This window comes from Mesoplodon bidens (assembly GCF_964165515.1).
Source record: "Mesoplodon bidens genome assembly, chromosome: 6".
Classification (NCBI taxonomy): Eukaryota; Metazoa; Chordata; class Mammalia; order Artiodactyla; family Ziphiidae; genus Mesoplodon; species Mesoplodon bidens.
Window position 1 is genome coordinate 116,891,245 of NC_138162.1, and position 24,334 is coordinate 116,915,578.

At 40.6% G+C, this 24,334-nt stretch overlaps 1 protein-coding gene across 8 annotated transcripts in view; it reads left to right on the forward strand.

Annotated features, from left to right (window-relative positions):
* The window catches only part of NEK1 (NIMA related kinase 1), a 226,116-nt gene that overhangs the window by 123,618 nt on the left and 78,164 nt on the right, over positions 1-24,334 (forward strand). For 6 of the 8 annotated variants that reach the window (XM_081237217.1, XM_081237219.1, XM_081237218.1 and 3 more), the window contains 7 exons: positions 14-97; positions 520-607; positions 1,021-1,094; positions 1,675-1,770; positions 18,317-18,448; positions 20,309-20,374; positions 20,458-20,686. In XM_081237217.1, the coding sequence (XP_081093343.1) occupies positions 14-97; positions 520-607; positions 1,021-1,094; positions 1,675-1,770; positions 18,317-18,448; positions 20,309-20,374; positions 20,458-20,686 (769 nt within the window). The remainder of the gene's footprint in view (positions 1-13; positions 98-519; positions 608-1,020; positions 1,095-1,674; positions 1,771-18,316; positions 18,449-20,308; positions 20,375-20,457; positions 20,687-24,334) is intronic. The other 2 variants (XM_081237220.1, XM_081237221.1) reach the window with 2 other exon arrangements.

Sequence of the window (24,334 nt, forward strand, 5' to 3'; positions counted from 1 at the left end):
AAATGATGCACAGGGCACCCTGCACAACCTGGCAGCTCTGTGCGAAGGCAGGCGCAGCTCTTCACGAGGAGGGAAGCCAAGAAGCAAAGAGGAAGAGGTACGCCTCCTGCATGCTCGCTGCCTCACGCCGTCACTTTGAGTTGATTGCCTTCCTTTCCTGCATGGTTTAAATTCCTAACAATGACTGGACGATCTTTAGGTCTGTAGGGACCTGTTAATATATTTTGACTGACATACTGTGTCATAATTTTGCCCCATAACTGTTATTCAGAATTCTGAGTTCAATTTCTTTTCTTTTGATAAAATTAAAAATTCGTTATTGTGTTGTTTTTCTTTTCAGAAACAAATTGATCTAGATTAAACACTTGAAAGCTAATATTACATTGCCATTAACCAGATTTCAAAACTTTTATTTCTTATATTCACATTAACACCTTTCTTTAAATAAAAAACATTTTAGCAATGAAAACGGTAGTTTTTCTTTTAAATTAAAATGTTGCGGGTTTTTTCTCTTTGTAGGTTTATCTGGCAAGGCTGAGACAAATAAGACTGCAGAATTTCAATGAGCGCCAACAGATTAGAGCCAAGCTTCGTGGTGAAAAGGCAGGTTGAAAATCTCTTTTTCAAAAAGTAATTGAATGACATTATAATACACTGAGATTATGTGCCACTAACACAAAATAAAGTCTGATGAAAACAGCGAAAGTCAAAGACCAGAAAACTATACATAATGATACAGTATATCTTATTTATATGACTTAAAATTGATAAGACCTTTTGTTCCAGGGGGATTTCCCTGAGAGGAAAGTGTGAGTGGTACCCATGGGCATATAAAATGGTCCATTTTATATCCTTCTGTTTCTTCAGTGTCCATAGGAGTTGACGGTTGTGGAGCGTTCAGTTGCAGCTGTGAACGACTTGCCATTTTTCATTTTTAGATGTTAGTTTATTCGTGTGAAGTCTACAGTGAGTTTGTGGTTCTATCCTAAGTGGTCTGCTCACTACTTATTTTGTAGAAAGAAGCTGACAGCTCCGAAGGACAGGAAGGAAGTGAGGAGGCTGATGTGAGGCGTAAGAAAGTGGAAGTGCTGAAGGTATGTATTGGAAGTGATACAGGTTTTCCTAGAGGAAATGGAAACCCGAGATAGAAAGTTGTGTTCTTAAGTCTTTCGTAGTAAACCAACTTATTCTCTTGCCTTAACTTTTCTTTCCCTTTTATCCCTCACTTTTCCATTTCTGAAAAATAGCGTTTTTCTCTCTTCATGTCATATTTATGGAGAGCAATTTGATGAAGCCACAGCAAAAATACATGAAACTATCACACAAGTAACCTTAAGAAGAGAAAATGGAAACCCTAAAAGTGAAAAACATAATCTCCATTTCTGTGAAGACAAGTTTGTGCATAATAGTCATAGTTGTAAATTTTTAAATTTTTATTTCCATTTAACTGTACCTGCATTTATTTTCATTGCAGAAATACTTATTGAGCAGTTGCTGTGTGTTGGCAGCCCGTTTAGGTGCTGGGCATGCGGCTGACGTTTGTGTTCTGGAACCTCACACACCCACTTCTTTTTTGGCTAATAAGGAAATATTTTTATAGACCTGGAAAAACAGACAGGCAAACCCCACACCTTTCTTTCTGGCACTAGCTGTGCTGATTGTCTTCATTTCCAGGCCCAGGTGAGCGCCCGTGCGGCTGTGCTGAAGGAGCAACTAGAACGTAGGAGGAAGGAGGCGTACGAGAGAGAGAAGAAGCTGTGGGAGGAGCATGTGAGCCTTGCCCCTGTCGTCGTCCTGCCGGGCTCCTGCCCGCCTGCTGTCACTGGGTGCTGCGCCAGCCTTACGGTTCTGTGGTCCTATTTTCTCCCTCTTGTTCCTTTCCCCTACATCTCTCTGTCTCTGTCATCATTTAAGGATGATCCATATGGACGTTATTTTGGGGTTTGATTTGAGGTGAGAACCCAATGTGTTTTATTTAGTCTTTATCATTGCCAAGTAGCTAATCAGAGTCCCAGCATCACTTAATGCCTGCAACATTTCTTCTGCCCCTGATCTGCTATGCTGCCTGTGAGAGACTAGACGCCTGTGTGTCCTGGAGGATGAGTCCACATCTGTTGCCCAGGGCCCCGTTGTGCTTGTAATTATGGGTTTAGAATATATTTAATTCTTGGAAGGGTTCTTCCCTCATTTCCCCTTCACTCTTCTTTTTCATTTGTTTTCCTTGTTTGCTCTCTTTTTCTCTGAGAGGTACAGTTTAGGGTAATTTTTTTTCTTTTTTCTTTTCTTAAATCCTATTGGGATTTTGATCATACTACCTTAAACCTACAAATTAACTTAAGAAGAACTGACGTGTTTATAATAGTCTTTATCCAGAAGCATGTTAAATATCTACATTTACTCGTATCTTTTATATCTCTTACATAATTTTGATCATTTTTAACTCATACTTGTTATATTTCTTGTAAAGCTAATTTCTTGATGGTTTATAATTCCATTTCTGCTTTTAAACGTTTGTTTTTTTCTAACAGAATAGTGCTGATATTTGGAGAAATTGTTGGGTTTTGCTTATCTCCTATGCAGTGAGTGTGCCTGTTCTACCAATTTTGAGGGGTTTCAGCATGCAACAATATCACTGACAAGCAGTCATGATATACATCATAACAGTAATTTCTACAGTTCATAGTTGATTATTGTATGCAAGGCAGATTATAACCACTGCCCATGGATCGCTTCGCTTACTCCTTACGACTTTACAAAGCAGATAAAGAAAGATAAAACAATTAGATGAGGTCACATTTTCAGGAAGTGTGGAATTGGGATAGGAACCTGTGCCCGTCAGGTATCAAAGTCTTAGTATTCATAGGCAGTACGCCTAACTCCCCTGCTTTCTTTAAGTTTTGCTTTTTATTACCACTTTATTCTTACTGCATTGGCCAGAACTTCTAGGACAGAGTTAAATAGTAATAGGGATAATACTATTGTTCCTGTCTTTAATGGAAATACTTTAGTCATTTCTCTGTTATGTATGATAAAATAGTAAGGAATATAATTTTATGTCTGGGTTTTACAGTTTTTATCAGACTTGTGTTTTGGCATTTTATCAGATGTCTTTTGTGTTATCTCTCTTTTTTTTTTTTTTTTGTGGTACGCGGGCCTCTCACTGTTGTGGCCTCTCCCGCCGTGGAGCACAGGCTCCGGACGCACAGGCTCAGCGGCTATGGCTCACAGGCCCAGCCGCTCCACGGCATGTGGGATCCTCCCGGACCGGGGCACGAACCCGCGACCCCCACACCGGCAGGCAGACCCCCAACCACTGTGCCACCAGAGAAGCCCTGTGTTATCTCTTAATATGATTGTATTTCTTCTGAATCCACCCGTTGATGTCATATACAGGGAGATTCTCTTACCATATTCCTAAAGAAAAAGAACCATTTAGCTATGAAGCATGAGTGAAAGGGACAGAACTCCAGAAATCAGAATAAGTCTAAGGGTTTTCTGATAGTTCCCTTTTGTTTTCTGCTCCCAGCAATTTTGATTTCTCCACCCTGCGCTAGTTAACGTTTTTCTCTGTAGTTTCCAGAGCCCAATAGTGGAGAACTCTCGTTTTGTTTGCCACGTCATGAACAAGTCTTGACTATGAGACAATAACTGTCACAGGGTATCTCATCTTCCTCCCAAATCATAATTACTGTTATCTGGTACTTATCTTCTGGCCTACTGGTCCCAGTCTTACCTGGCTTCAGATTGTTATGCTCTTTAAATCATGTTTTAATTCTAGTGTTTTTTACTTCCCCCCTTTCTTTTTTTTTTTTTGAATTTCATTAAAAAAATGTTTTATATAGCAGGTTCTTATTAGTTATCTACTTTATACATATTAGTGTATATATGTCAATCCCAATCACCCAATTCATCCCAACACCACCCCCACCACTTTCGCCCCTTGGTGTCCATACATTTGTTCTCTACATCTGTGTCTCTATTTCTGCCCTGCAGACGAGTTCATCTGTACCATTTTTCTAGGTTCTCCATATATGCATTAATATACCATATTTGTTTTTCTCTTTCTGACTTACTTCACTCTGTATGACAGTCTCTAGGTCCAGCCACGTCTCTACAAATGACCCAGTTTCATTCCTTTTATTGGCTGAGTAATATTGCATTATATATATGTACCACATCTTCTTTATCCATTCGTCTGTCGATGGGCATTTAGGTTGCTTCCATGACCTGGCCATTGTAAATAGGGCTGCAGTGAACATTGGGGTGCATGTGTCTTTTTGAATTATGGTTTTCTCTAGGTATATGGCCAGTAGTGGGATTGCTGGATCATATGGTAATTCTACTTTTAGTTTTTTAAGGAACCTTCATACTATTCTCCATGGTGGCTGTATCAATTTACATTCCCACCAACAGTGCAAGAGGGTTCCCTTTTCTCCAACCCTCTCCATCATTTATTGTTTATAGATTTTCTGATGATGCCCATTCTGACTGGTGTGAGGTGATACCTCATTGTGGTTTTGATTTACATTTCTCTAATAATTAGTGATGTTGCGCAGCTTTTCATGTGCTTCTTGGCCATCAGTATGTCTTCTTTGGAGAAATGTCTATTTAGGTCTTCTGCCCATTTTTGGATTGGGTTGTTTGTTTTTTTTAATATTGAACTGCATGAGCTGTTTATATATTTTGGAGATTAATCCTTTGTCTGTTGATTCGTTTGCAAATATTTTCTCCCATTCTGAGGGTTGTCTTTTCACCTTGTTTATGGTTTCCTTTGCTGTGCAAAAGCTTTTGAGTTTCATTAGGTCCCATTTGTTTATTTTTGTTTTTATTTCCATTACTCTAGGAGGCGGATCAAAAAAGATCTTGCTGTGATTTATGTCAAAGCGTGTTCTTCCTATGTTTTTCTATAAGAGTTTTATACTGTCTGGCCTAACATTTAGGTCTCTAATCCATTTTGAGTTTATTTTATGTATGGTATTAGAGAGTGTTCTAATTTCATTCTTTTACAGGTAGCTGTCCAGTTTTCCCAGCACCACTTATTGAGGAGGCTGTCTTTTCTCCTTTGTATATACTTGCCTCCTTTTTCATAGATTAGTTGACCATAGGTGTGTGGGTTTATCTCTGGGCTTTCTATCCTGTTCCATTGATCTATATTTCTCTTTTTGTGTCAGTACCATACTGTCTTGTTTACTGTAGCTTTGTAGTATAGTCTGAAGTCAGGGAGTCTGATTCTTCCAGCTCTATTTATTTCCCCTCAAGACTGCTTTGGCTATTCGGGGTCTTTTGTGTCTCCATACAAATTTTAAGATTTTTTGTTCTAGTTCTGTAAAAAATACCATTGGTAATTTGATAGGGATTGCATTGAATCTGTAGATTGCTTTGGGTAGTATAGTCATTTTCACAATATTGATTCTTCCAATCCAAGAAAATGGTATATCTCTCCACCTATTTGTATCATCTTTCATTTCTTTCACCAGTGTCTTATAGTTTTCTGCATACAGGTCTTTTGTCTCCCTAGGTAGGTTCATTCCTAGGTATTTTATTCTTTTTGTTGCAGTGGTAAATGGGAGGGTTTACTTAATTTCTCTTTCAGATTTTTCATCATTAGTGTATAGGAATGCAAGAGATTTCTGTGCATTAATTTTGTATCCTGAAACTTTACCAAATTCATTGATGAGCTCTAGTAATTTTCTGGTGGCATCTTTAGCATTCTCTATGCATAGTATCATGTCATCTGCCAACAGTGACAGTTTTACTTCTTCTTTTCCAATTTGTATTCCTTTTATTTCTTTTTCTTCTCTCATTGCCATGGCTAGGACTTCCAAAACTATGTTGAATAATAGTGGCGAGAGTGGACCTCCTTGTCTTGTTCCTGATCTTAGAGGAAATGCTTTCAGTTTTTCATCATTGAGAATGATGTTGGCTGTGGGTTTGTCGTATATGGCCTTCATTATGTTGAGATAAGTTCCCTCTTTGCCCACTTTCTGGAGATTTTTTATCATAAATGGGTGTTGAATTTTGTCAAAAGCTTTTTCTGCATCTATTGAGATGATCATATGGTTTTTATTCTTCAATTTGTTAATATGGTGTATCATCACATTGATTGATTTGCGTATATTGAAGAATCCTTGCATCCTGGGATAAATCCCACTTGATGATGGTGTATGATCTTTTTAATATGTTGTTGGATTCCGTTTGCTAGTGTTTTGTTGAAGATTTTTGCATCTGTAATCACCAGTGATATTGGTGTGTAATATTCCTTTTTTGTAGTGTCTTTGTCTGGTTTTTGTATCACGGTGATGGTGGCCTCATAGAATGAGTTTGGGAGTGTTCCTTCCTCTGCAATTTCCTGGAAGAGTTTGAGAAGGATGGGTGTTAGCTCTTCTCTAAATGTTTGCTAGAATTCACCTGTGAAGCCATCTGGTCCTGGACTTTTGTTTGTTGGAAGATTTTTAATCACAGTTTCAATTTCATTACTTGTGATTGGTCTGTTCATATTTTCTGTTTCTTCCTGCTTCAGTCTTGGAAGGTTATAGCTTTCTAATAATTTGTCCATTTCTTCCAGGTTGTCCATTTTATTGGCATAGAATTGCTTGTCTCTTAGGATGCTTTGTATTTCTGTGGTGTCTGTTGTAACCTCTCCTTTTTTATTTCTAATTTTATTGATTTGAGTCCTCTCCCTCTTTTTCTTGATGAGTCTGGCTAATAGTTTATCAATTTTGTGTATCTTCTCAACAACCAGCTTTTAGTTTTATTGATCTTTGCTATTGTTTCCTTCATTTCTTTTTCATTTATTTCTGCTCTGGTATTTATGATTTCTTTCCTTCTGCTAACTTTGGGTTTTGTTTTTCTTTCTCTAGTTCCTTTAGGTGTAAGGTTATAGATTGAGATTTTTTTTTGTTTCTTGAGGTAGGCTTGTATTACTATAAACTTCCCTCTTAGAACTGCTTTTGCTGCATCCCATAGGTTTTGAATTGTCGTGTTTTCATTGTCATTTGTCTCTAGGTATTTTTTGATTTCCTCTTTGATTTCTTCAGTGATCTCTTGGTTATTTAGTAACGTATTGTTTAACCTCCATGTGTTGGTGTTTTTTACGTTTTTTTCCCTGTAATTTCTAATCTCATAGCATTGTGTTCAGAAAAGATGCTTGATATGATTTCAGTTTTCTTAAATTTACTGAGGCTTGATTTGTGACCGAAGATGTGATCTATGCTGGAGAATATTCCATGTGCACTTGAGAAGAAAGTGTAATCTGCTGTTTTTGGATGGAATGTCCTATAAATATCATAAAACCTATCTGGTCTTATGTGTCATTTAAAGCTTATGTTTCCTTATTAATTTTCTGTTTGGATGATCTGTCCATTGGTGTAAGTGAGGTGTTAAAGTCCCCCACTACTATTGTGTTACTGCTGATTTCCTCTTTTATAGCTGTTAGCAGTTGCCTTATATATTGAGGTGCTCCTGTGTTAGGTACATATATATTTATAATTGTTATATCTTCTTGGGTTGATCCCTTGATCACTATGTAGTGTCCTTCCTTGTCTGTTGTAACATTCTTTATTTTAAAGTCTATTTTATCTGATACGAGTATTGCTACTCCAGCTCTCTTTTGATTTCCATTTGCATGGAATGTCTTTTTCTGTCCTGTCACTTTCAGTCTATATGTGTCCCTAGGTCTGAAGTGGGTCTCTTGTTGACAGCATATAGATGGGTCTTGTTTCTGTATCCATTCAGCGAGCCTTGACTTCTGGTTGGAGCATTTAATCCATTCACGTTTAAGGTAATTATCAATATGTATGTTCCTATTACCATTTTCTTAATTGTTTTGGGTTTGTGTTTGTAGCTCTTTTCTTCTCTTGTGTTTTCCACTTAGAGAAGTTCCTTTAGCATTTGTTGTAAGGCTGGTTTGGTGGTGCTGAATTATCTTAGCTTTTGCTTGTCTGTAAAGCTTTTGATTTCTCCATCGAATCTGAATGAGATCCTTGCTGGGTAGAGTAATCTTGGTTGTAGTTTCTTCCCTTTCATCACTTTAAATATATCATGCCAGTCCCTTCTAGTTTGTAGAGTTTCTGCTGAGAAATCAGCTGTTAACCTTATGGGAGTTCCTTGTAAGTTATTTGTCATTTTTCCCTTGTTGCTTTCAGTAATTTTTCTTTGTTTTTAATTTTTGTCAGTTTGATTACTGTGTGTCTCAGCGTGTTTCTCCTTGGGTTTATCTTGCCTGGCACTCTTTGCACCTTCTGGACTTCGGTGGCTATTTCCTTTCCCATGTTAGGGAAGTTTTTGATTATAATCTCTACAAGTATTTTCTCGAGTCCTTTCTCTCTCTCTTCTCCTTCTAGGACCCCTGTAATGTGAATGTTGTTGCGTTTAATGTCTCAGAGGCCTCTTAGGCTGTCTTCATTTCTTCTCATTTTTTTTTCTTTATTCTATTCCTTGGCAGTGAATTCCACCATTCTGTCTTCCAGGTCACTTATCTGTTCTTCTGCCTCAGTTATTCTGCTATTGGTTCCTTCTAGTGTAGTTTTCATTTCAGTTACAGTATTCAGTTACAGTATTTCAGTTACAGTATCTCTGTTTGTTTGTTCTTTAATGCTTCTAGGTCTTTGTTAAACAATTCTTGCATCTTCTCAATCTTTGCCTCCATTCCTTTTCGGAGGTCCTGGATCATCTTCACTGTCATTATTCTGAACTCTTTTTCTTGGAAGGTTGCCTATCTCCACTTCATTTAGTTGTTTTTCTGGGGTTTTATCTTGTTCCTTCATCTGGTACATAGCCCTCTGCCTTTTCATCTTGTCTGTCTTTCTGTGAATGTAGTTTTTGTTCCACAGGCTGCAGGATTGTAGTTCTTTTTTCTTCTGCTGTCTGCCCTCTGGCCTATTTCCCCCTTTCTTTTCCTTTGTTTCAGACATAGCATGCATAGGGTGTGAGTCTGAAATAATTGCTGTGCTAAGTTATTGCCTCTTCTGTAGGAGAACGTTGGAGCAACCACATTTGTCAGAAGTAAGTAGAAATATCTCATCTTCATAGTCAGAGCTAGTAATTTGTCCTCCTAGCCAAATCCTTTCAGACTTACCTGATGTGGAAAAGGGGGTGAGCCTGCCTTTGGTGGCCCCTGTATAGTGGAGTGGGCAACGGTCTACTTTTGTTCTCCTGAGCCCAGGAAACAGAAACATTTCGTCGTTTGCTGATTTGCACAGTGGGGCAGTTTCTATCAGGGTGAATCAGTATGAAACCGCCTGTGTATCCTTTTTAATCAGCTCTCCTTGGGTTGAGCCTGCTGCTGTCCTCCTTGTGTTCAGCTGCAGGGTCGCAGTTGCAAGCTGTAAGGGCCGTCGCTCCCTCCTAGTTTATAGCTTAGTCTTTAGTAATCCACTCTGGCCGTCTGCATAGCACATGAAAGTGATTGTGCGAGCAAGGTAGCCATTAAATACAATGAGGAGCTTATGCTTAGTGCACATTGGCCTTATTTTAAGAGTGTGATCCGTCATGCAGAACTACACGGGGCCTCAGAGCATTTGCTGACAGCAGCCTGCGTGGTGACGCCCTGGAGCCTTAGAGGTGGGTCAGTGCTCCACATCCCTCCCTCGGTGTGCATGCAGAGGCCCTCACTGTGCTGCCTGTTTATACACCTTGTACGGTTCCTCACACACGGTGGAGCGAATGGCTGTGTCATCGTTCATGTTGTGGTTGGCACATGGGACCCTGGAGTAGCACCTTGATCACTGGGAGATGTTTCCTTTTCTCCCAGTCACGTAGGCACTGCGCACGTTAGTGATTTAGAACGTTATGCTTCTAACAGCTCAAGTTAGTATATCTCAGAGAACACAAGCATGTTTAAACGTGGTCTTGAGCACGTCTGGTAAGATGGTGTTCTAAAGCACAGTTCCCCAAGCAGGCTTCCTTTCCATCGCTTGTTCCTCTCTGTCCTGCCCGTTGGATGAGGTCGTGACCCCTGTCATCTAAGCTTTCACAGCCTGGTGCCCAGTGTGCACACTTCTTCGCATCAATTCAGGCGTCATGTTGGTGAAAGTCTGCTCCTTGGTTAGGTCAGAGGCTGTGTTTTGAATATGTTGACTTCCTCTTTTATTGCATTTCACTCTTTGTTGTGTATTGCATGTCTGTGTTTGTCCCATTCTTTGGACACAGGCCTACAAGCTTCCCCCAGGCTGGACACACTCCCCATCTTGGCTACCTCAGAATCTCCTATCCTTAGTCTTGCCATCTGATCTCATCCATCTCAGTAGACACATCCTGAGGTCACTTTGGAATCATGCTCTCTGAGCCAGGTCTCACTGGATATTAACAGAGTTCCAGAGATCTCTGAAATGTATGTCTGACATCAAAGGATTCAAGAACATCGAAGAGAATCAGGGTTCCACTTACGCCGAGGAATCCTCTGATGGTCTTCCTCACCTCGAGCTGCCTTTCCCTAAGCAGCCGGAGCACAGGGGTGTCAGTTGCTGGAGGTGGGGCAGGGGAGGGGCGGGGGAGCACCTCTGGAAGCACTGTGAGGCGTCCTGTTCCCGCAAGTGTACTTACAGACTGTGTCCAGTGGGGCTTTGGCTTTGAGCAGGTACTCTGCGTTCTTACCATAAGACCTTCCTTGCTGGGCAGCTGCACACGTGCACAGCAGGAATTCTGACCCCTCACAGGGCAGCTGGAGCCTGGCCTCTTCCACCAGAGGCTGCCCTAGACCTCATACACCCACCAGTACACTTGCACGAGCAACCACATGCTTATAGTACCGTCCAGGCCACGTTCCCTTAGAAGTCTCAGCTCTCTAAGCCATGTAAAACCAGTGTCAATTTTTTTAAATTTTAATGGTAGATCTGTCTTAGATAGTTCTAAAGTGCACACGAATGACAGATTTTATGGCTATATTCCTGATAGATAATACTAGTTCCTAGTGCACAGAAATTTGTATCTCCTCATGTTTCTTCACAAAGGTTTTTACGGTGGCGACATCAATTAAACTGTGGCAGTGAGCCTGGCTTTTGAGGTGCAGCAGGCAAGCAGCCTCCTTTGGTTTGGGAGAATTACTTCATTGTGTGCACTTTTGGACAGACTGTCGAACAAGGTGCCCTGGCTTCTCCCAGCTGAGGGACAGGCCGGTGATCTAGGGTGGACCAGCTGGACCTTCTCCAGGGCGTGAAGTTTGAGCAGGTTGGAAGTTGGAGTGGACTTAATCAAGAGAGAGAACCTGGTGAAGCCAGGAGTGAGCTTCTGCTGCCAGACCCACGCAGCTACCCCGGCTCCTGTCCTCTTCTCGTGGACGGCTTCCCGTTGCTTTGCGATCCGCCTGCAGCTCTCTTCTGTCTTCTCCCCGCTCCCCTCCTGTCTTCCAACTCCATCCCCCCACCTCCTTCCTCCAGAGTTAATTTCTGTTGCTTTCAGCCAAAGAACCTTAACAGGTTGACTGTGTAACGTGCTCTGCATGGGACCTGGCGAATAGCAGCAGCAGTGAGTTCACCAGGAATTCTGTGGCCCGTGCTGTGCAGAGCTGTGCACAGAGGGTGCGTGCTGGAGTGGCGAGGACAGCGGCAGGCTGGGAATCAGGAGACCTGGGGCTAGTCTCAGCTCTGCCAGTTAATTAGCCTGTTTGGGGGACTGCCTCATCCATCTCTAATGTTCTTGTGTCTCAATGTTGCCTTGAAAAATAACCTTCACAGTGTAAGTACTTAGGTCCAGTTTAATCTACAAGAGTGGATAAAAGTTATTTTACCAAGTCATTGTTTGAACAGGAAGTCTAATTTAGCACAAGCTAGATGTATTATAGGGACTTATGTGTCTGTTCCTACTCGAACTCAGGAGTGGCTAACATGGTATTTCAGGTTGGGCTTAGCATTATTCCGCTCCTGGAAATGTTCATTAAAGGTTTGATTGTATGTATGTTGATGCATTTTTACCCAGTAAGACCACCTATCTTTCATTGGATTCTTAAGAGTATCCTTGACCTAAGAAACAGTAAAAACCACTGCCTTAATTATTCTGATTCTTTGGCATGTATACCCAATTTTATAAATTTTTCTTTTTGGCGCACTTAATGGTAAAAATTGTAGTACTAAATAGGACTTTAGAATGGAGGATGATTTTCACGTGTGATGATAGAGTTTTTCCACCCAAATAATAATGTTGCTTTTCCCAGCCAGCGTATATGCTCATATTGTAAGTAAAACGTACCAGGAAGATAGGTTCCGTTTTTTAAAATGGTAGCAGTGTATTTAGTAATCTAAAATTCAGTGAAAAATAGAATTAGGGAAATTCAGAGACTCTATTTTGAGTATGAGTTTCTTTTTAATTGCGTTGGACTCTTTCTTGTGTATCTCATTTGTGTTCTGTCTTTGTCGTGTTCTTTAGACCTGCCACATAGGCCTATACAGCCTCCACCAGGGTGGACACACTTACCCTTCTGGCTACCTTGGCATGTTCCTATTCTTAGACATACTTACAAATGCATTAGAGTAGTACTAGTTCAGAAAAAAAAATTCAGATACAAACACTTTTATATTTTTGGTACTTCAGAGACAAGGTTTTGAGAGGTTAAATATGAATTTGCTAAAATTTGGCCAAGATGTATCTTTAGGCTACATAAAATTATGTGTGAAGTTGCCCTGTACTCAAAATATTAAATCAGGGCATTTAATAATATTTTTCTAATATACATTAAAATATTACTAGTCATTCAGCATATAGAGATGAAATAGTATTTATATTTATACTTCAAGAGTAGCTAAACGTATAATTCCATGTATTTATAGACCTGGCCTCAGTATTTGGTGAAATTCTTAGTTTTGTCATTAGGTGGCATTGCTGGTTAATTTTTCAGCAAATAGTAAAACTGACAGATAAACTAGAAGGAGTTTTACAGTGATAATTAAAAATCTTGTGGAAATATAAGCAGTATGGAAAAGTCTTGAATTTATTAACCTGGTGATAAAATAGCTAGGGAAAAAATCTTCTAAAGCAATTTGTTTCTTAAACCTGACTTATGAAACTTTCAGGTCAATGTTTTATTCCTAATGCAATTTTTTTTTTAAACTTTGAATTTTGAAGAACTGTTAGAATGAAGTAGGTATTCTAGACATAACCAGGTGATCAATTTGTAACAATTGGGTTATTTGTTTTTTGTTTTGAAGTTTTATGTTTTTTTTTCTATGAAACTTTGTTTTGTTTTCTTAATTTAATTAATTTTTGTGTTGTTTTACCATATTCAGTCATCTTTCTGAATTAAGGGCTCAATCTAATGTTTTCTCTTTTGACAAATTTAAAGATACATTATTATCTTCTATCTCTTCTATTAACCAAGGTCTGGTTAATACTGAATCGCATTAACATTTCTGGCTAAAAATAATATATCCATGATGTTTACACAGAAGGCCCAAGTTCTCCTGTGCTAGTAAGTTACTGATGTGTGTTACCTTGGCTTATAAAGGGGTTGCCACATCTCAGTAGTTACCCTGAATTACCCTTAATTTTTCAATAACTGAATTAGTTTTGTTATAAAATATTTCTAAGAGTCAGTTGGGTGTTCTGTTTGTTTTTGTTCTTTGGTTTAGATTTCATATATCTTTCTTTGCTTGTTTGTTATCTCAGGTTCTTTTGGTATGCTTAGCTTAGCTGACCCGGGGAGAGACTAGTACGTGTTTGATTATAGAACATAAGCATTTCCTGAAGGCTGCAGACGATCCTTCTTATAAAGGTGCCAATGACTATCTTACACAGTGAATCAGGAATCTTAGAGACTCTGTCTGTACCAGTCGTTAGCCATATGTATGGCAGCCAGGCAGATTTTAATATACTACGGAGTAGAATTTTAATAGTCATGTGTGAAACTTTTTCTTCATTAAAATGCCTTTTATTGATTAAAAGGAAAGATTTCCTTTCAAAGATGAGTAGCGTGCAGAGAATTTAACAGAGATCTCCCATGTCGTAGCCCAGTCCTGCTGGACTGAATTTGATTGTCACTGGTCTCAGGCCCTGTTTAACTCATAGCACTTTATCAATAAGCAGATATTTTTTTCTATTACTTTAGGTTTCTCTTAAGGTTGAGACTAATATAGGAATGTCTCTAATATATTTTACAACTTAAGACTATAAGGTCAAAATAAAGGGTTTTCAATCCCTTTATATGTGACTTTTGCCATTAACTAAGGATACATTTGCTAAGTATTCCATAGAGGTTTTTAAATTCTTCTTAGGTCACATATCTCCAGTTTCAGAGAGTTGTGCCAGTGTCTTGTTTAAATTGTATAAGAATTATGTGTGTGTCTGTGGATAAATATTAAAGAGAACTATAGATAAATGAAGTGCAATTAGCCAGAGCAGGGGTATATGGGTGAATTTTTTTTTCTTTTATTAAGAGTTTCCTTAATGTTCTTATTCTAGGCAGCTGACCAGTGATTTGGGGAATGACTTTTGAGATAGTCTCTGTAAGCATCAATGAAAATTGTATCAGAGGCTGAGAAGGGAGGTTGGTGCTATTCTTGCTTCAGTGAAATTGGTTAAATTCATATTATCACTCTTGTTTATTTATACAAGTAAATTACTCTATTCACTTTTTTATCTTAGATTTTTAAAAATTTGTAATGTAAGGTATTTGCGTTTCAGGTTTCTGCTTCATACTGACTTCTATAAAACCTTTGCATACGGTGCTAACGCTTTCATTTCTGATTCTGCACTGATGGGAGGGTTTTGTTCTGTGCTGTACTCTGGAGATCAGAAACTTGCTTTCTGTAAACTTCTTCATCTCGTCAGGGACTGAAACTGGATTCTGAGTGTTTAAGGCAAATAACCCTATTTAATGGAAACTAAATAAGTGTTTGCTGACCTATAATAATTACTACTATTTATTAGGCACACAGCTGTGCGCTTTACACATTTAATCCAGTGAGTACTGCATTCCCATCTTAGAGAGGTTTGAGGTCCAGAGAGGCTAAGAAACACTGAGGGCAGGTGGGCTGGAGCCGTGGGCGCCTCCTGCCTGTGTGCACTCACGGGGCTGTGTGCGGGGCTGCCCGACCTCACGCCCTTTCCCTGGTCTGGAGTTCCTTCTTCCCCAGAGCATTGAGCACACATCTGCCCACTTTATTTCACTGCAGCATGCCAATCGATTTATGTGTTCCCTGTTCTCTTCCAGTTTATAATCCTTTCAGAGAAAGCACTTTGTCATCATTTTGGTTTTTCCTCCTTTTTTTTTTTTTTTTTGAGAATTGCTTACTGCAATTAGTTCTGGTCTATAATATATTGGGTTTTTTTCCTAACTTGATTGACCTATAACCCTCAAATAATTCTCAAATTCTCCAATCAGTAATTACTGATTTAAATATAATGGCAGAGTTTGCACATCCAGATTAATTTGTTTCCTTCAAAATAATCATTTAGGGAAGTAACATACTTGTCCTAAAAATGCTGCTATTTGATCAGAGCCAATTGAAGTATGTTTATATTTCCTCAGAATTTATACTTTTTTGAATATACTCTGTGGTAATAAGACAATCAAAGTTTTCAAACGTTTCTATATAATTTTTCAGGGAGATAATACTCAGTTTTGTGAGCTCTAGATTTTTTTTAAGTTATTTATAATAACATTAACTATCAGTGTACTTCAACAGTGCTGAACTGTGGGATTAAAGCAGTGTTTCCATCTTCCTCTTCTGTTTTTAATAAGGACTTTATTTTCTTTGGAGCATTTTTAGGTTCACTGCAGAATTGAAAGGACAGTGCAGAGATTTCCCACGTACCCCCTTGTCCCCCACATGCATACAGCCTCCCCCATTATCAACATCCCCCACTAGATGGTACATTTGTTACAGTGGATGGACCTGCATGGACACCAAAAGTTCATAGTTTACAGTACGGTTCACTGTTGGTGTTCTGCCTTCTGTGGTTTGGACAAATGTGTAATGACATGTATCCATCATTATAGCGTCATATATGGTGTCTTCAGGCCCTGCAAGCCCTCTGTGCTCTGCCTGCTCATCCCTCCCACCCCACCCCCCACTCCCTCACCAGCCCCTGCGACCACTGATCTCTTTACTGTCTCTGTAGTTTTGCCTTTTTCAGAATGTCATATGGCTAGAAACTTAAAGGATGTAGCCTTTCAGACTGACTTCTCTCACTCAGGAATATGCATTTAGGGTTCCTCCTTGTGTTTGCATGGCTAGATACCCCATTTCTTTTTAGCACTGAATAGTCTTCCATGTATGTACTGGTTTTTTAATCCATTCATCTTGGTTGCTTCCAAGTTTTGGCAATTACAAATAAAACTTCTACAAACATCTGTGTGCAAGTTTCTGTGTAGACATAAGATTCCAACTCATCCTGAGTATATGCCAAGGAGCCCAATTGTGATTGTATGGTGTAAGAGTATATTTAGTTGTGTAAGAAACCACCAAACTGTCTTCCAAAGTGGCTGTGCCATTTTGCATTCCCACGCATGTGGACTGAGAGTTCCTGTTGCTCCACATCGTTCAGCAGCATTTGTTGTTGTCACTGCAGTGGGTTTTAGCCACCATAGTAGGTGTGCAGTGGTGTTACCTTATTTTAATTTGCATTTCCCTAACGGCATACGATGGGGAGCATCTTCTCATAGGCTTCATTGCCTTCTGTATCTTCTTTGGTGTCTGTTCAGATCTTTTGCCCTTTTTTTTTTAATTTATTTTATTTATTTATGTTCGGCTGTGTTGGGTCTTCGTTGCTGCGCGGGGGCTTTCTCTAGTTGTGGCGAGTGGGGGCTACACTTTGTTGTGGTGTGAGGGCTTCTCATTGCAGTGGCTTCTCTTGTTGCGGAGCATGGGCTCTAGGCGCGTGGGCTTCAGTAGTTGTGGCATGCAGGCTCAGTAGTTGTTTGCTTATTTTTTAATTGGGTTGTTTTCATATTTTTGAGTTTTAAGAGTTTTTTGTGTATTTTGATTAGCAGTCCTTTGTTTTTATTTCCTTTGTAAATATGTTCTCCCAGTCTGTGGCTTGTTTTCTCATTCTTTTGACAATGTCTTTCACAGAGCAGAAGTTTTTAATGTTGATGAAACCAGCCTATTAATTATCTTTCATGGTTGTGCCTTTGGTGTTGTATCTAAAAAGTCGTTGCCAAACCCAGGGTCACCTGGATTTTCTCCTACGTTATCTTCTAGGAGTTTTATAGTTTTGAGTTTTACATGTAGGTCTGTAATCAATTGTGAGTTAATATTTGTGAAGGGTGTAAGGTTGTTTGTTTGTTTGCCTGTGGGTGTCCAGTTATTCCAGCACCATTTGTTGCTAAGAAGACTGTCCTTTCTCCATTGAATTGCCTTTGCTCCTTTGTTAAATGTTAGTTGACTCTATTTCTGGGCTCTGTTCTGTTCAATTGATTTGTTTGCTGTACTTTCATTAGTATCACACTATCTTGATTACTGTAGTTTCTAGTAAGTCTTGAAGTCAGGTAGTATCATTCCTCCAACTTAGTTCTTCTCCTTCAATACTGTGTTAGCTATTTCCATCTCCTTTTGAGCAAAACAGGTATTGGTGTAAAATGAAAGTACAGAAAAGTAAATATTAGAATTGGATTACAATCTTATGCTTAGAAGATGCTCAATAAATATTGTGTTTGAAATATTGGTATTTACTCAACAGAAATTCTTGTTTACTGGTTTGAAAAAGAGATAGAAGTTGGGAGTGACTTGCTGCCATGTTCCTGTGAGCATACTGTGAAATGCCATTTCCTTATATTTACTGAAAGTTCAGAACATTATTTCACATTGTTTACAGAGTCTAAATGTCAAGATAAAAGCAAAAACATATATGAATATAACAAATGGTATTTTTAGTGAAGTAAATCTTATTACCTGTACTTTTCAATTCTTCCTTTCTTATTCATGTTGACATTTTTATAATCCGGGCTCTCATGTTGGGTAACTGATGTTCAGACTCTAAGATTGTGCCAAACTTGTAGAATTTGCAGAAGCATTTCTTTTTGAAGTATAAGATTAGTAAATAATCTTTTTTTCTTCTCGCCAAATTTTATAATGGATTAAAATTAGAGGCAGAGGACTAATGTTTAATCTTTTAGAAGGGTGTTTGTGAAACATTGTTAATGCAATGGAAAGGAGTTATTTAGTACCACGTGGCGCATGATTAGGTTTACATGTGAGGCCAGAGATGTTTCTCTGTGTCCGCTGATCTTTCCCCAGCACCTAGTACATTGCCTTTTGCACAACAAAATTTGAGGATTGAAGAAAACTCCTTGTGGTTAGAGTGTGTAGACAGTGACCTTATATACACCATTTTATCTCTTCATGCAAATATGAATTCCCCAATGTACTTACATTCTTTGTTACAGTTGGTGGCCAAAGGAATAAAGAACCCTGATATGTCTCCACCTTCAGGACAGCAGGAAACAGGTGGCTCTCCATCAAAGCAACAGATGAGACCTGTTATTTCTGTGACTTCTGCTTTGAAAGAAGTGGGTATGGTAAGTTTTGTAAAATCTAGAACTCCTCAAAGTCAAAAGATTATTAAAAGGATTAAATTTAATGAAATTACATTAATTCCTAATGTCCCATTAGGTTTTTCTAGGGAAAAAATTACTTCTTAAGATTTTTATGTGTGGTTTACTCTGAATATTGGAGCCTCACTGGTCTTAGGTTTTATATCTAAGACCACCTGGTAGGTAAGAATATATTGAAATGATTCTCTTTTTTACTTTAAAAGACTATTGGACAAAAAAACATATAGAAATCTATGAAAAACAATGCAGAAAATGTTTTTATACCCTAGCACTCACAATTAGCATAGGTTCACTTTTTTAAAAAAAATAATGTCTCTCTGGTACTTAATTAGCTCTGGAAATAGTGTCCAGGACGTGTACACATATTTAAAACTTTTTGGCATAGCAAATGTTAGAGGACTCTGCATAATTGCACTTAATTCATCAATTATTTCTTTAACCTTCTACTTTTGAATCTCTGTCCTGTCATATGGATAGTAAAACAGAGAACTGTGGGCAAGTAAAAAGTTTAAACTTGGAAGTATGTTTTGGGCATCTCTCTGAAATGTGAAAAGCTCTGTTCTGAGGTTCCGGGAAAGGGGCTCGTGGTGTGGAATTGCAGCCTAGAGCTCCATAGGCAGAGGGAAGAGTCCGAGTCATATTACACGTTTCCCTGATTCTGTCCTTTCCTGGTCGTTGAAGTCTGTGCCTTTTATTTGTTGAATTTCACGAAGTTTTCGCAGACAACACTGACGTTATTGGCACACCAGTCTTTTACAGCCTTTGTGTTTATCTTGAAAATAACATTGAGTGGGAAATACCAGCCTTGGTCACCCTCAAGGACTTGATATAGGAAGCCACTGTTGCTCAAGCAGGTGTAGTCTCTCTTCTCTCTGGTAACGAGCGTGTGCTGCGTTGTTCACTCTGACTTCAGATGCCCCTTTGCGGGCCCTTCCTGGTCCCCAGTCTCACATCCCACGTAGCTGCTCACCTCTCTGGTCGTAGCGACTGCTAATGCCTGCCACTTTACTGGGTAAAATGCTCTTTGTCTGTTTTACATGTATTACTTTAAAACTGACCACTCTTTAATAATATTTGAGGTAATCCATGTAACTAAATGGTTTTTCTTTATGTGTCTTCTTGCTAAATATCACTTCCTTAGAACTTTGAGAACTGCTTTTCCTTGCCCTGAGTCTTCCAGATACCTTTGCTTTCGCAGTTTTCATAACTACTAATTTCTTCTTTTCATATATTTACAAATTCTAGATTGTCTAGATTACTCTGATTATACTAATCATAAAACAAAATTTATTTTATCTTTAGTACCAAGGACTCAGAACTCTTTATTTTTACTCTTTGCTTAGGGAGAAAAGCCAGTCCTCAATTATGTTTAGTAAGTAGTATGGCTTAATAAGAATATATGTACCTGAAACATAAAGACAGCTTCAAAATAACACAGCCTGTCTTAAATTATTCATCCATCAAAACTTCCCTAGCTCTGAGTATATGAGTTAATTTTAAAAATTTCTACAGTAAATGTAAAATTACCAAGAATCAGGTGCCAAAGAGGAAGAGAATATAGTTAAATATGTGATCAAGCAATCCAAAAATATGACAAATAATTGAGAATTGGCTCTTCTAGTATATATTACATCTATTAAATGATAATATGTAACTATTTCTCATTGCTGATACTGAAGAAAGCTGTGTTAATATTTTACAGGAATAAAAAATTCCCAAGGAGCATGAAATGTTAATGAAAACAAAAAGTAAAAATATCAAAAATTTTAAGGTGGACTTTTAAAATAACATTATTTCTTACTCTGTAACTATCTGCGTTTAAAGGACAGAAGTTTGACTGATGCCCAAGAAACCTCAGAAGAAATGCAAAAGACTAACAGTGCTATTTCGGTAGGTACAATTTTCAAATTTTCTCTCTCAATCATTTTACTTAATCGTATACCTATTAAAATACAACATTTTAACTGTTTCAGAGTAAGCGCGAAATACTACGTAGATTAAATCAAAATCTTAAAGCTCAAGAAGATGAAAACGGAAAGCAAAGTCACTCTGAAATGGGTGCAATGATTGTTCACGAAGACGCCAAAGAGCAGGAAAAAGAAAAATCGGTTTCGTCAGATCGCAAGAAATGGGAGGCTGGAGGCCACCTGGTGATTCCCGTGGATGAATTGGCACTGGACACGTCCTTCTCTGTGACTGAAAGTGCGTATGAGCGTGCTCGTGTCCTGCCTGGTGCGGCCCGGCACGCTTAGAGGGGTTGAGAGAGGCTGGAAGGGTTTCTGTAATAGGTGAAACGTGGAGAAGACCATTCAGCTTTCACATGGCAAGGGTTTTCCACAACAGTCTGTAGCGTGAGAGCAGGAACTAGCGGCGCACGTTTAAATTGTGTTACTGTACTTTAGGCCTTTCTCCCACGTTAGAGTCACCCATTAGCAGGGGTAGTTCTTGGTGAGAATCAGAGTAGTGAACTTCAGCAAAGACTCAGAAGGTCCTGTCGGCGTTGAGCAGGGGTGTCGAGAGGGTCTCGCGCAGTGATCCCTTTGCGCAGCGATGATTCCTGAGCCGCTGCCCTTTTCTCACCTTGTTCCTGGCGCTGGAGGTGCAGCAGGGAACCAACAGACACACGTGCTCGCAGGGGGCTCACTTTCTAAAGGGCCGGTCTCTCCATCAGCTAAGTACGTGCAGTTCTACGTGAGTTTTCTGACGGACCACTTCGGTAGAATTCTTTCTCGTGTTGGAGGAAAGTCCACAGGCCCCACAGCAAGCAGTTCTGTATTGAGTCCCACTACCTGCCGCACACACTTCTGAGCAGTGAGGACACCGTAGTGGTTGAGACGGAGCCCCTCCCTGAGAGCAGAGCGCGTGTCAGGGCATTGGTCCGTCGCCAGGAGGTGGTTTATGGACGGCGTGGAGTGCTGAGGGCAGAGACGCGTGGGCTGCCCTGAGCCCAGGACGCGGGGGAGAGCCTGGGACCCTGGGGAGCCGATGCAGCTAGCGCGGACGCGAAGGTGAGAATCCCCGAAGCCTCCGGTGAGCGGGCCCAGAGCACGGAGAAGCCGCAGCTGGAGCGGACCGTGCCTGCAGAGGGCTGTGTCCGCGGCCAGGTAGGAAATAGCTTAGGCGTCGCAGGCCGCGGGGCCTGTGCTAACGCTTCTCCACTCCGACAGAGCTGCTCTGCACTCGTGGGGCCGTGTTTCCAGGACGTTTTGGTTTTTTTTTAGGGACACTGACATTGTGATTTCATAAAACTGTCTTTATATCTTCTTTCTTCTCTCCAACTTTCTCTTCCTCCTTTGCTGTCTAGAGTGCTCATGATTGCTTCCTGGGGCGTTTTTATAACAACTGTTTTAAAATCCTTGTTAGATCATTCTCGCATCTGTGTTACATTGCTGTCGGCTGCTAGTAGACACCTCCCGAGAGAGTTAAGATTTTCCTGGTTCTTCTTATGCTGAGTAATTTTGACTTATACCCTAGACATTCTGAATATTCTCTTACAAGGCTCTGGGTCTTGTTTACATCTGATGGAGAACATTGATAGTTTTGCAGTCGTCCCAGTTAGAGTCAGGTCCTGAGTTCCCATCTGCCTTCTGTGGCCTGTGCTTTCAGTATCGGCTCCTTTTTCAGAGCCTGGCAGTGCTGCTTTGACCTGTCCGGCTGTGTACCACGTGGTGACTGGTCTGGGACCTGGGTGTTCCTCGGTTTGCTGGCTCAGTTTTCAGTGTTCGATACGCAGCACAGGATCAGATCCACGTGTGCACAGGAGGTGAGCTCAGGTAATAGCAGGCAACTTCAGGGGGTTGCCTTCTGGAGTTCCTGTGTCTGCACTGTCTCCCTGGTGTTTTCTGTCTCTGGTCCTCTGGTCAGAAAGCTGAGGCTCTGGTTACCTCACTCCACCGTGTGCTTGGAGCAGGGTGGCCAAGAGCCGGAGGAAACAGCCCTGACGTCTGGGTACCACGTCTCCACCAAACAGGACGGAAGCATCCTCTCCCCAGCTTTACGGGCTCTGGGTTCTGACTACCCGTGGCAGCGCGTGGGGGCTGGAAGGGAGGCAGTGGAGGGAAGAGCGAGAGATCCTCACCCTCACTCTCTCTCCAGGCATCAGGGTTCCCCGGCCCGGCCCTTGAGACAGAGTGGAAGGCCCCTCCTAGAGCTTCCTCCCTCCACAGCCCAGTGCCCTCCTGTGGGTTCCTGACCGGGGAAAACGGGAGGGGGATGGAGGGTACCACGTGCTGGGCGCGCTTTGAGTTTCTGTCTTCTTCGCTCCTCCAGCTGCTGGCTGCTGCTCAGCGTCCTCGTGCAGCTGCTCCCGTGCGGGTCCTGGTCCTGAGAACTGTGTCAGTGGGGGGGCACGGCTGGCACGTGCTTAGTACTCCATCTTCCCAGGAGTCAGAACTCCCGTTATCCTTTCGACGTGTAAATACTAAGAAAAAAAGCGTTTATTGTACTTATCCATGGAGTTACCGTTTCTGCTGTTCTTAATTTCTTTGTTTAGATGTATGTATCTGTGGTATCACCTTCCTTCTTTTAACATTGCTTGCAATGCAGGTGATAGATTCTTTCAACTTTTGTCTATTGAAGAGTATTTTTACTTAATTTTATACCTTATTTTTAAATTAATATAGATTTAATTATATAATTTTATAAGGTATAATTTAAATTTTTTCAAGTTTAAAATTGTATACCTTAACTTGTAAAAGATGTCTTCTCTGGGTATGGAGTTCTAGGTTGGCAGTGTCACTTTTGGGTGCTTTAACGATGTTGCTCTGTCGTCCTTTTACTCGCGTTGTTCCCGACAAGAAATCAGATTTACCTGTGTTCCTCTCTCCATAACATGCCCTTGTTCTCTGACTGCTTTTAAGACTTATGTTTATCACAGGTTTTGAGCAGTTCGGCTGTGCAGTGCCTGACCATGGTTTTCGTCCTGTCTCTTCCTCGGGGTTCTCTGAGCATCGTGGGTCTGTGGTGTCTCATGTTCATCGGATTGGACGCGTCGTCCCCAACATTTCTCCAGGCATTTTCCTGTGCTGCCTCCCGGTCCTCTGGGGGCAGCAACCGCACGTGCATCAAGGTGTCCCGTAGGTCACTGATGTGCTTTTCATCGTTTAAGAGTCTGTTTGGGGCTCCGGAGGAAGATGGCGGAAGAGTAAGACGCGGAGATCACCTTCCTCCCCACAGATACATCAGAAATTCATCTACACGTGGAACAACTCCTACAGAACACCTACTGAACGCTGACAGAAGACTTCAGACCCCCCAAAAGGTGGATGAAAGGCTCTTGGTGCTGCAGCCAGGAGCCAGTGCTGTGCCTCTGAAGTGGGAGAGCCAACTTCAGGACACGGGTCCACAAGAGACCTCCCAGCTCCACATAATATCAAGCAGCGAAAATCTCCCAGAGATCTCCATCCCAACACCAGCACCCAGCTTCAGTCAACGACCAGCAAGCTACAGTGCGGGTCACCCTATGCCAAGCAACTAGCAAGGCAGGAACACAACCCCACCCATTAGCAGAGAGGCTACCTAAAAACATAATAAGGCCATAGGCACCCCAAAACACACCACCAGACGTGGACCTGTCCACCAGAAAGACAAGATCGAGCCTCAACCACCAGAGCACAGGAATTAGTCCCCCCCACCAGGAAGCCTACACAACCTACTGAAACAACCTTAGCCACTGGGGTCAGACACCAAAAACAACGGGAACTACGAATCTGCAGCCGGCAAAAAGGAGACCCCAAACACAGTAACATAAGCAAAATGAGAAGGCAGAAAAACACACAGCAGGTGAAGGAGCAAGATAAACACCTACCAGACCTAACAAATGAAGAGGTAATAGGCAGTCTACCTGAAAAA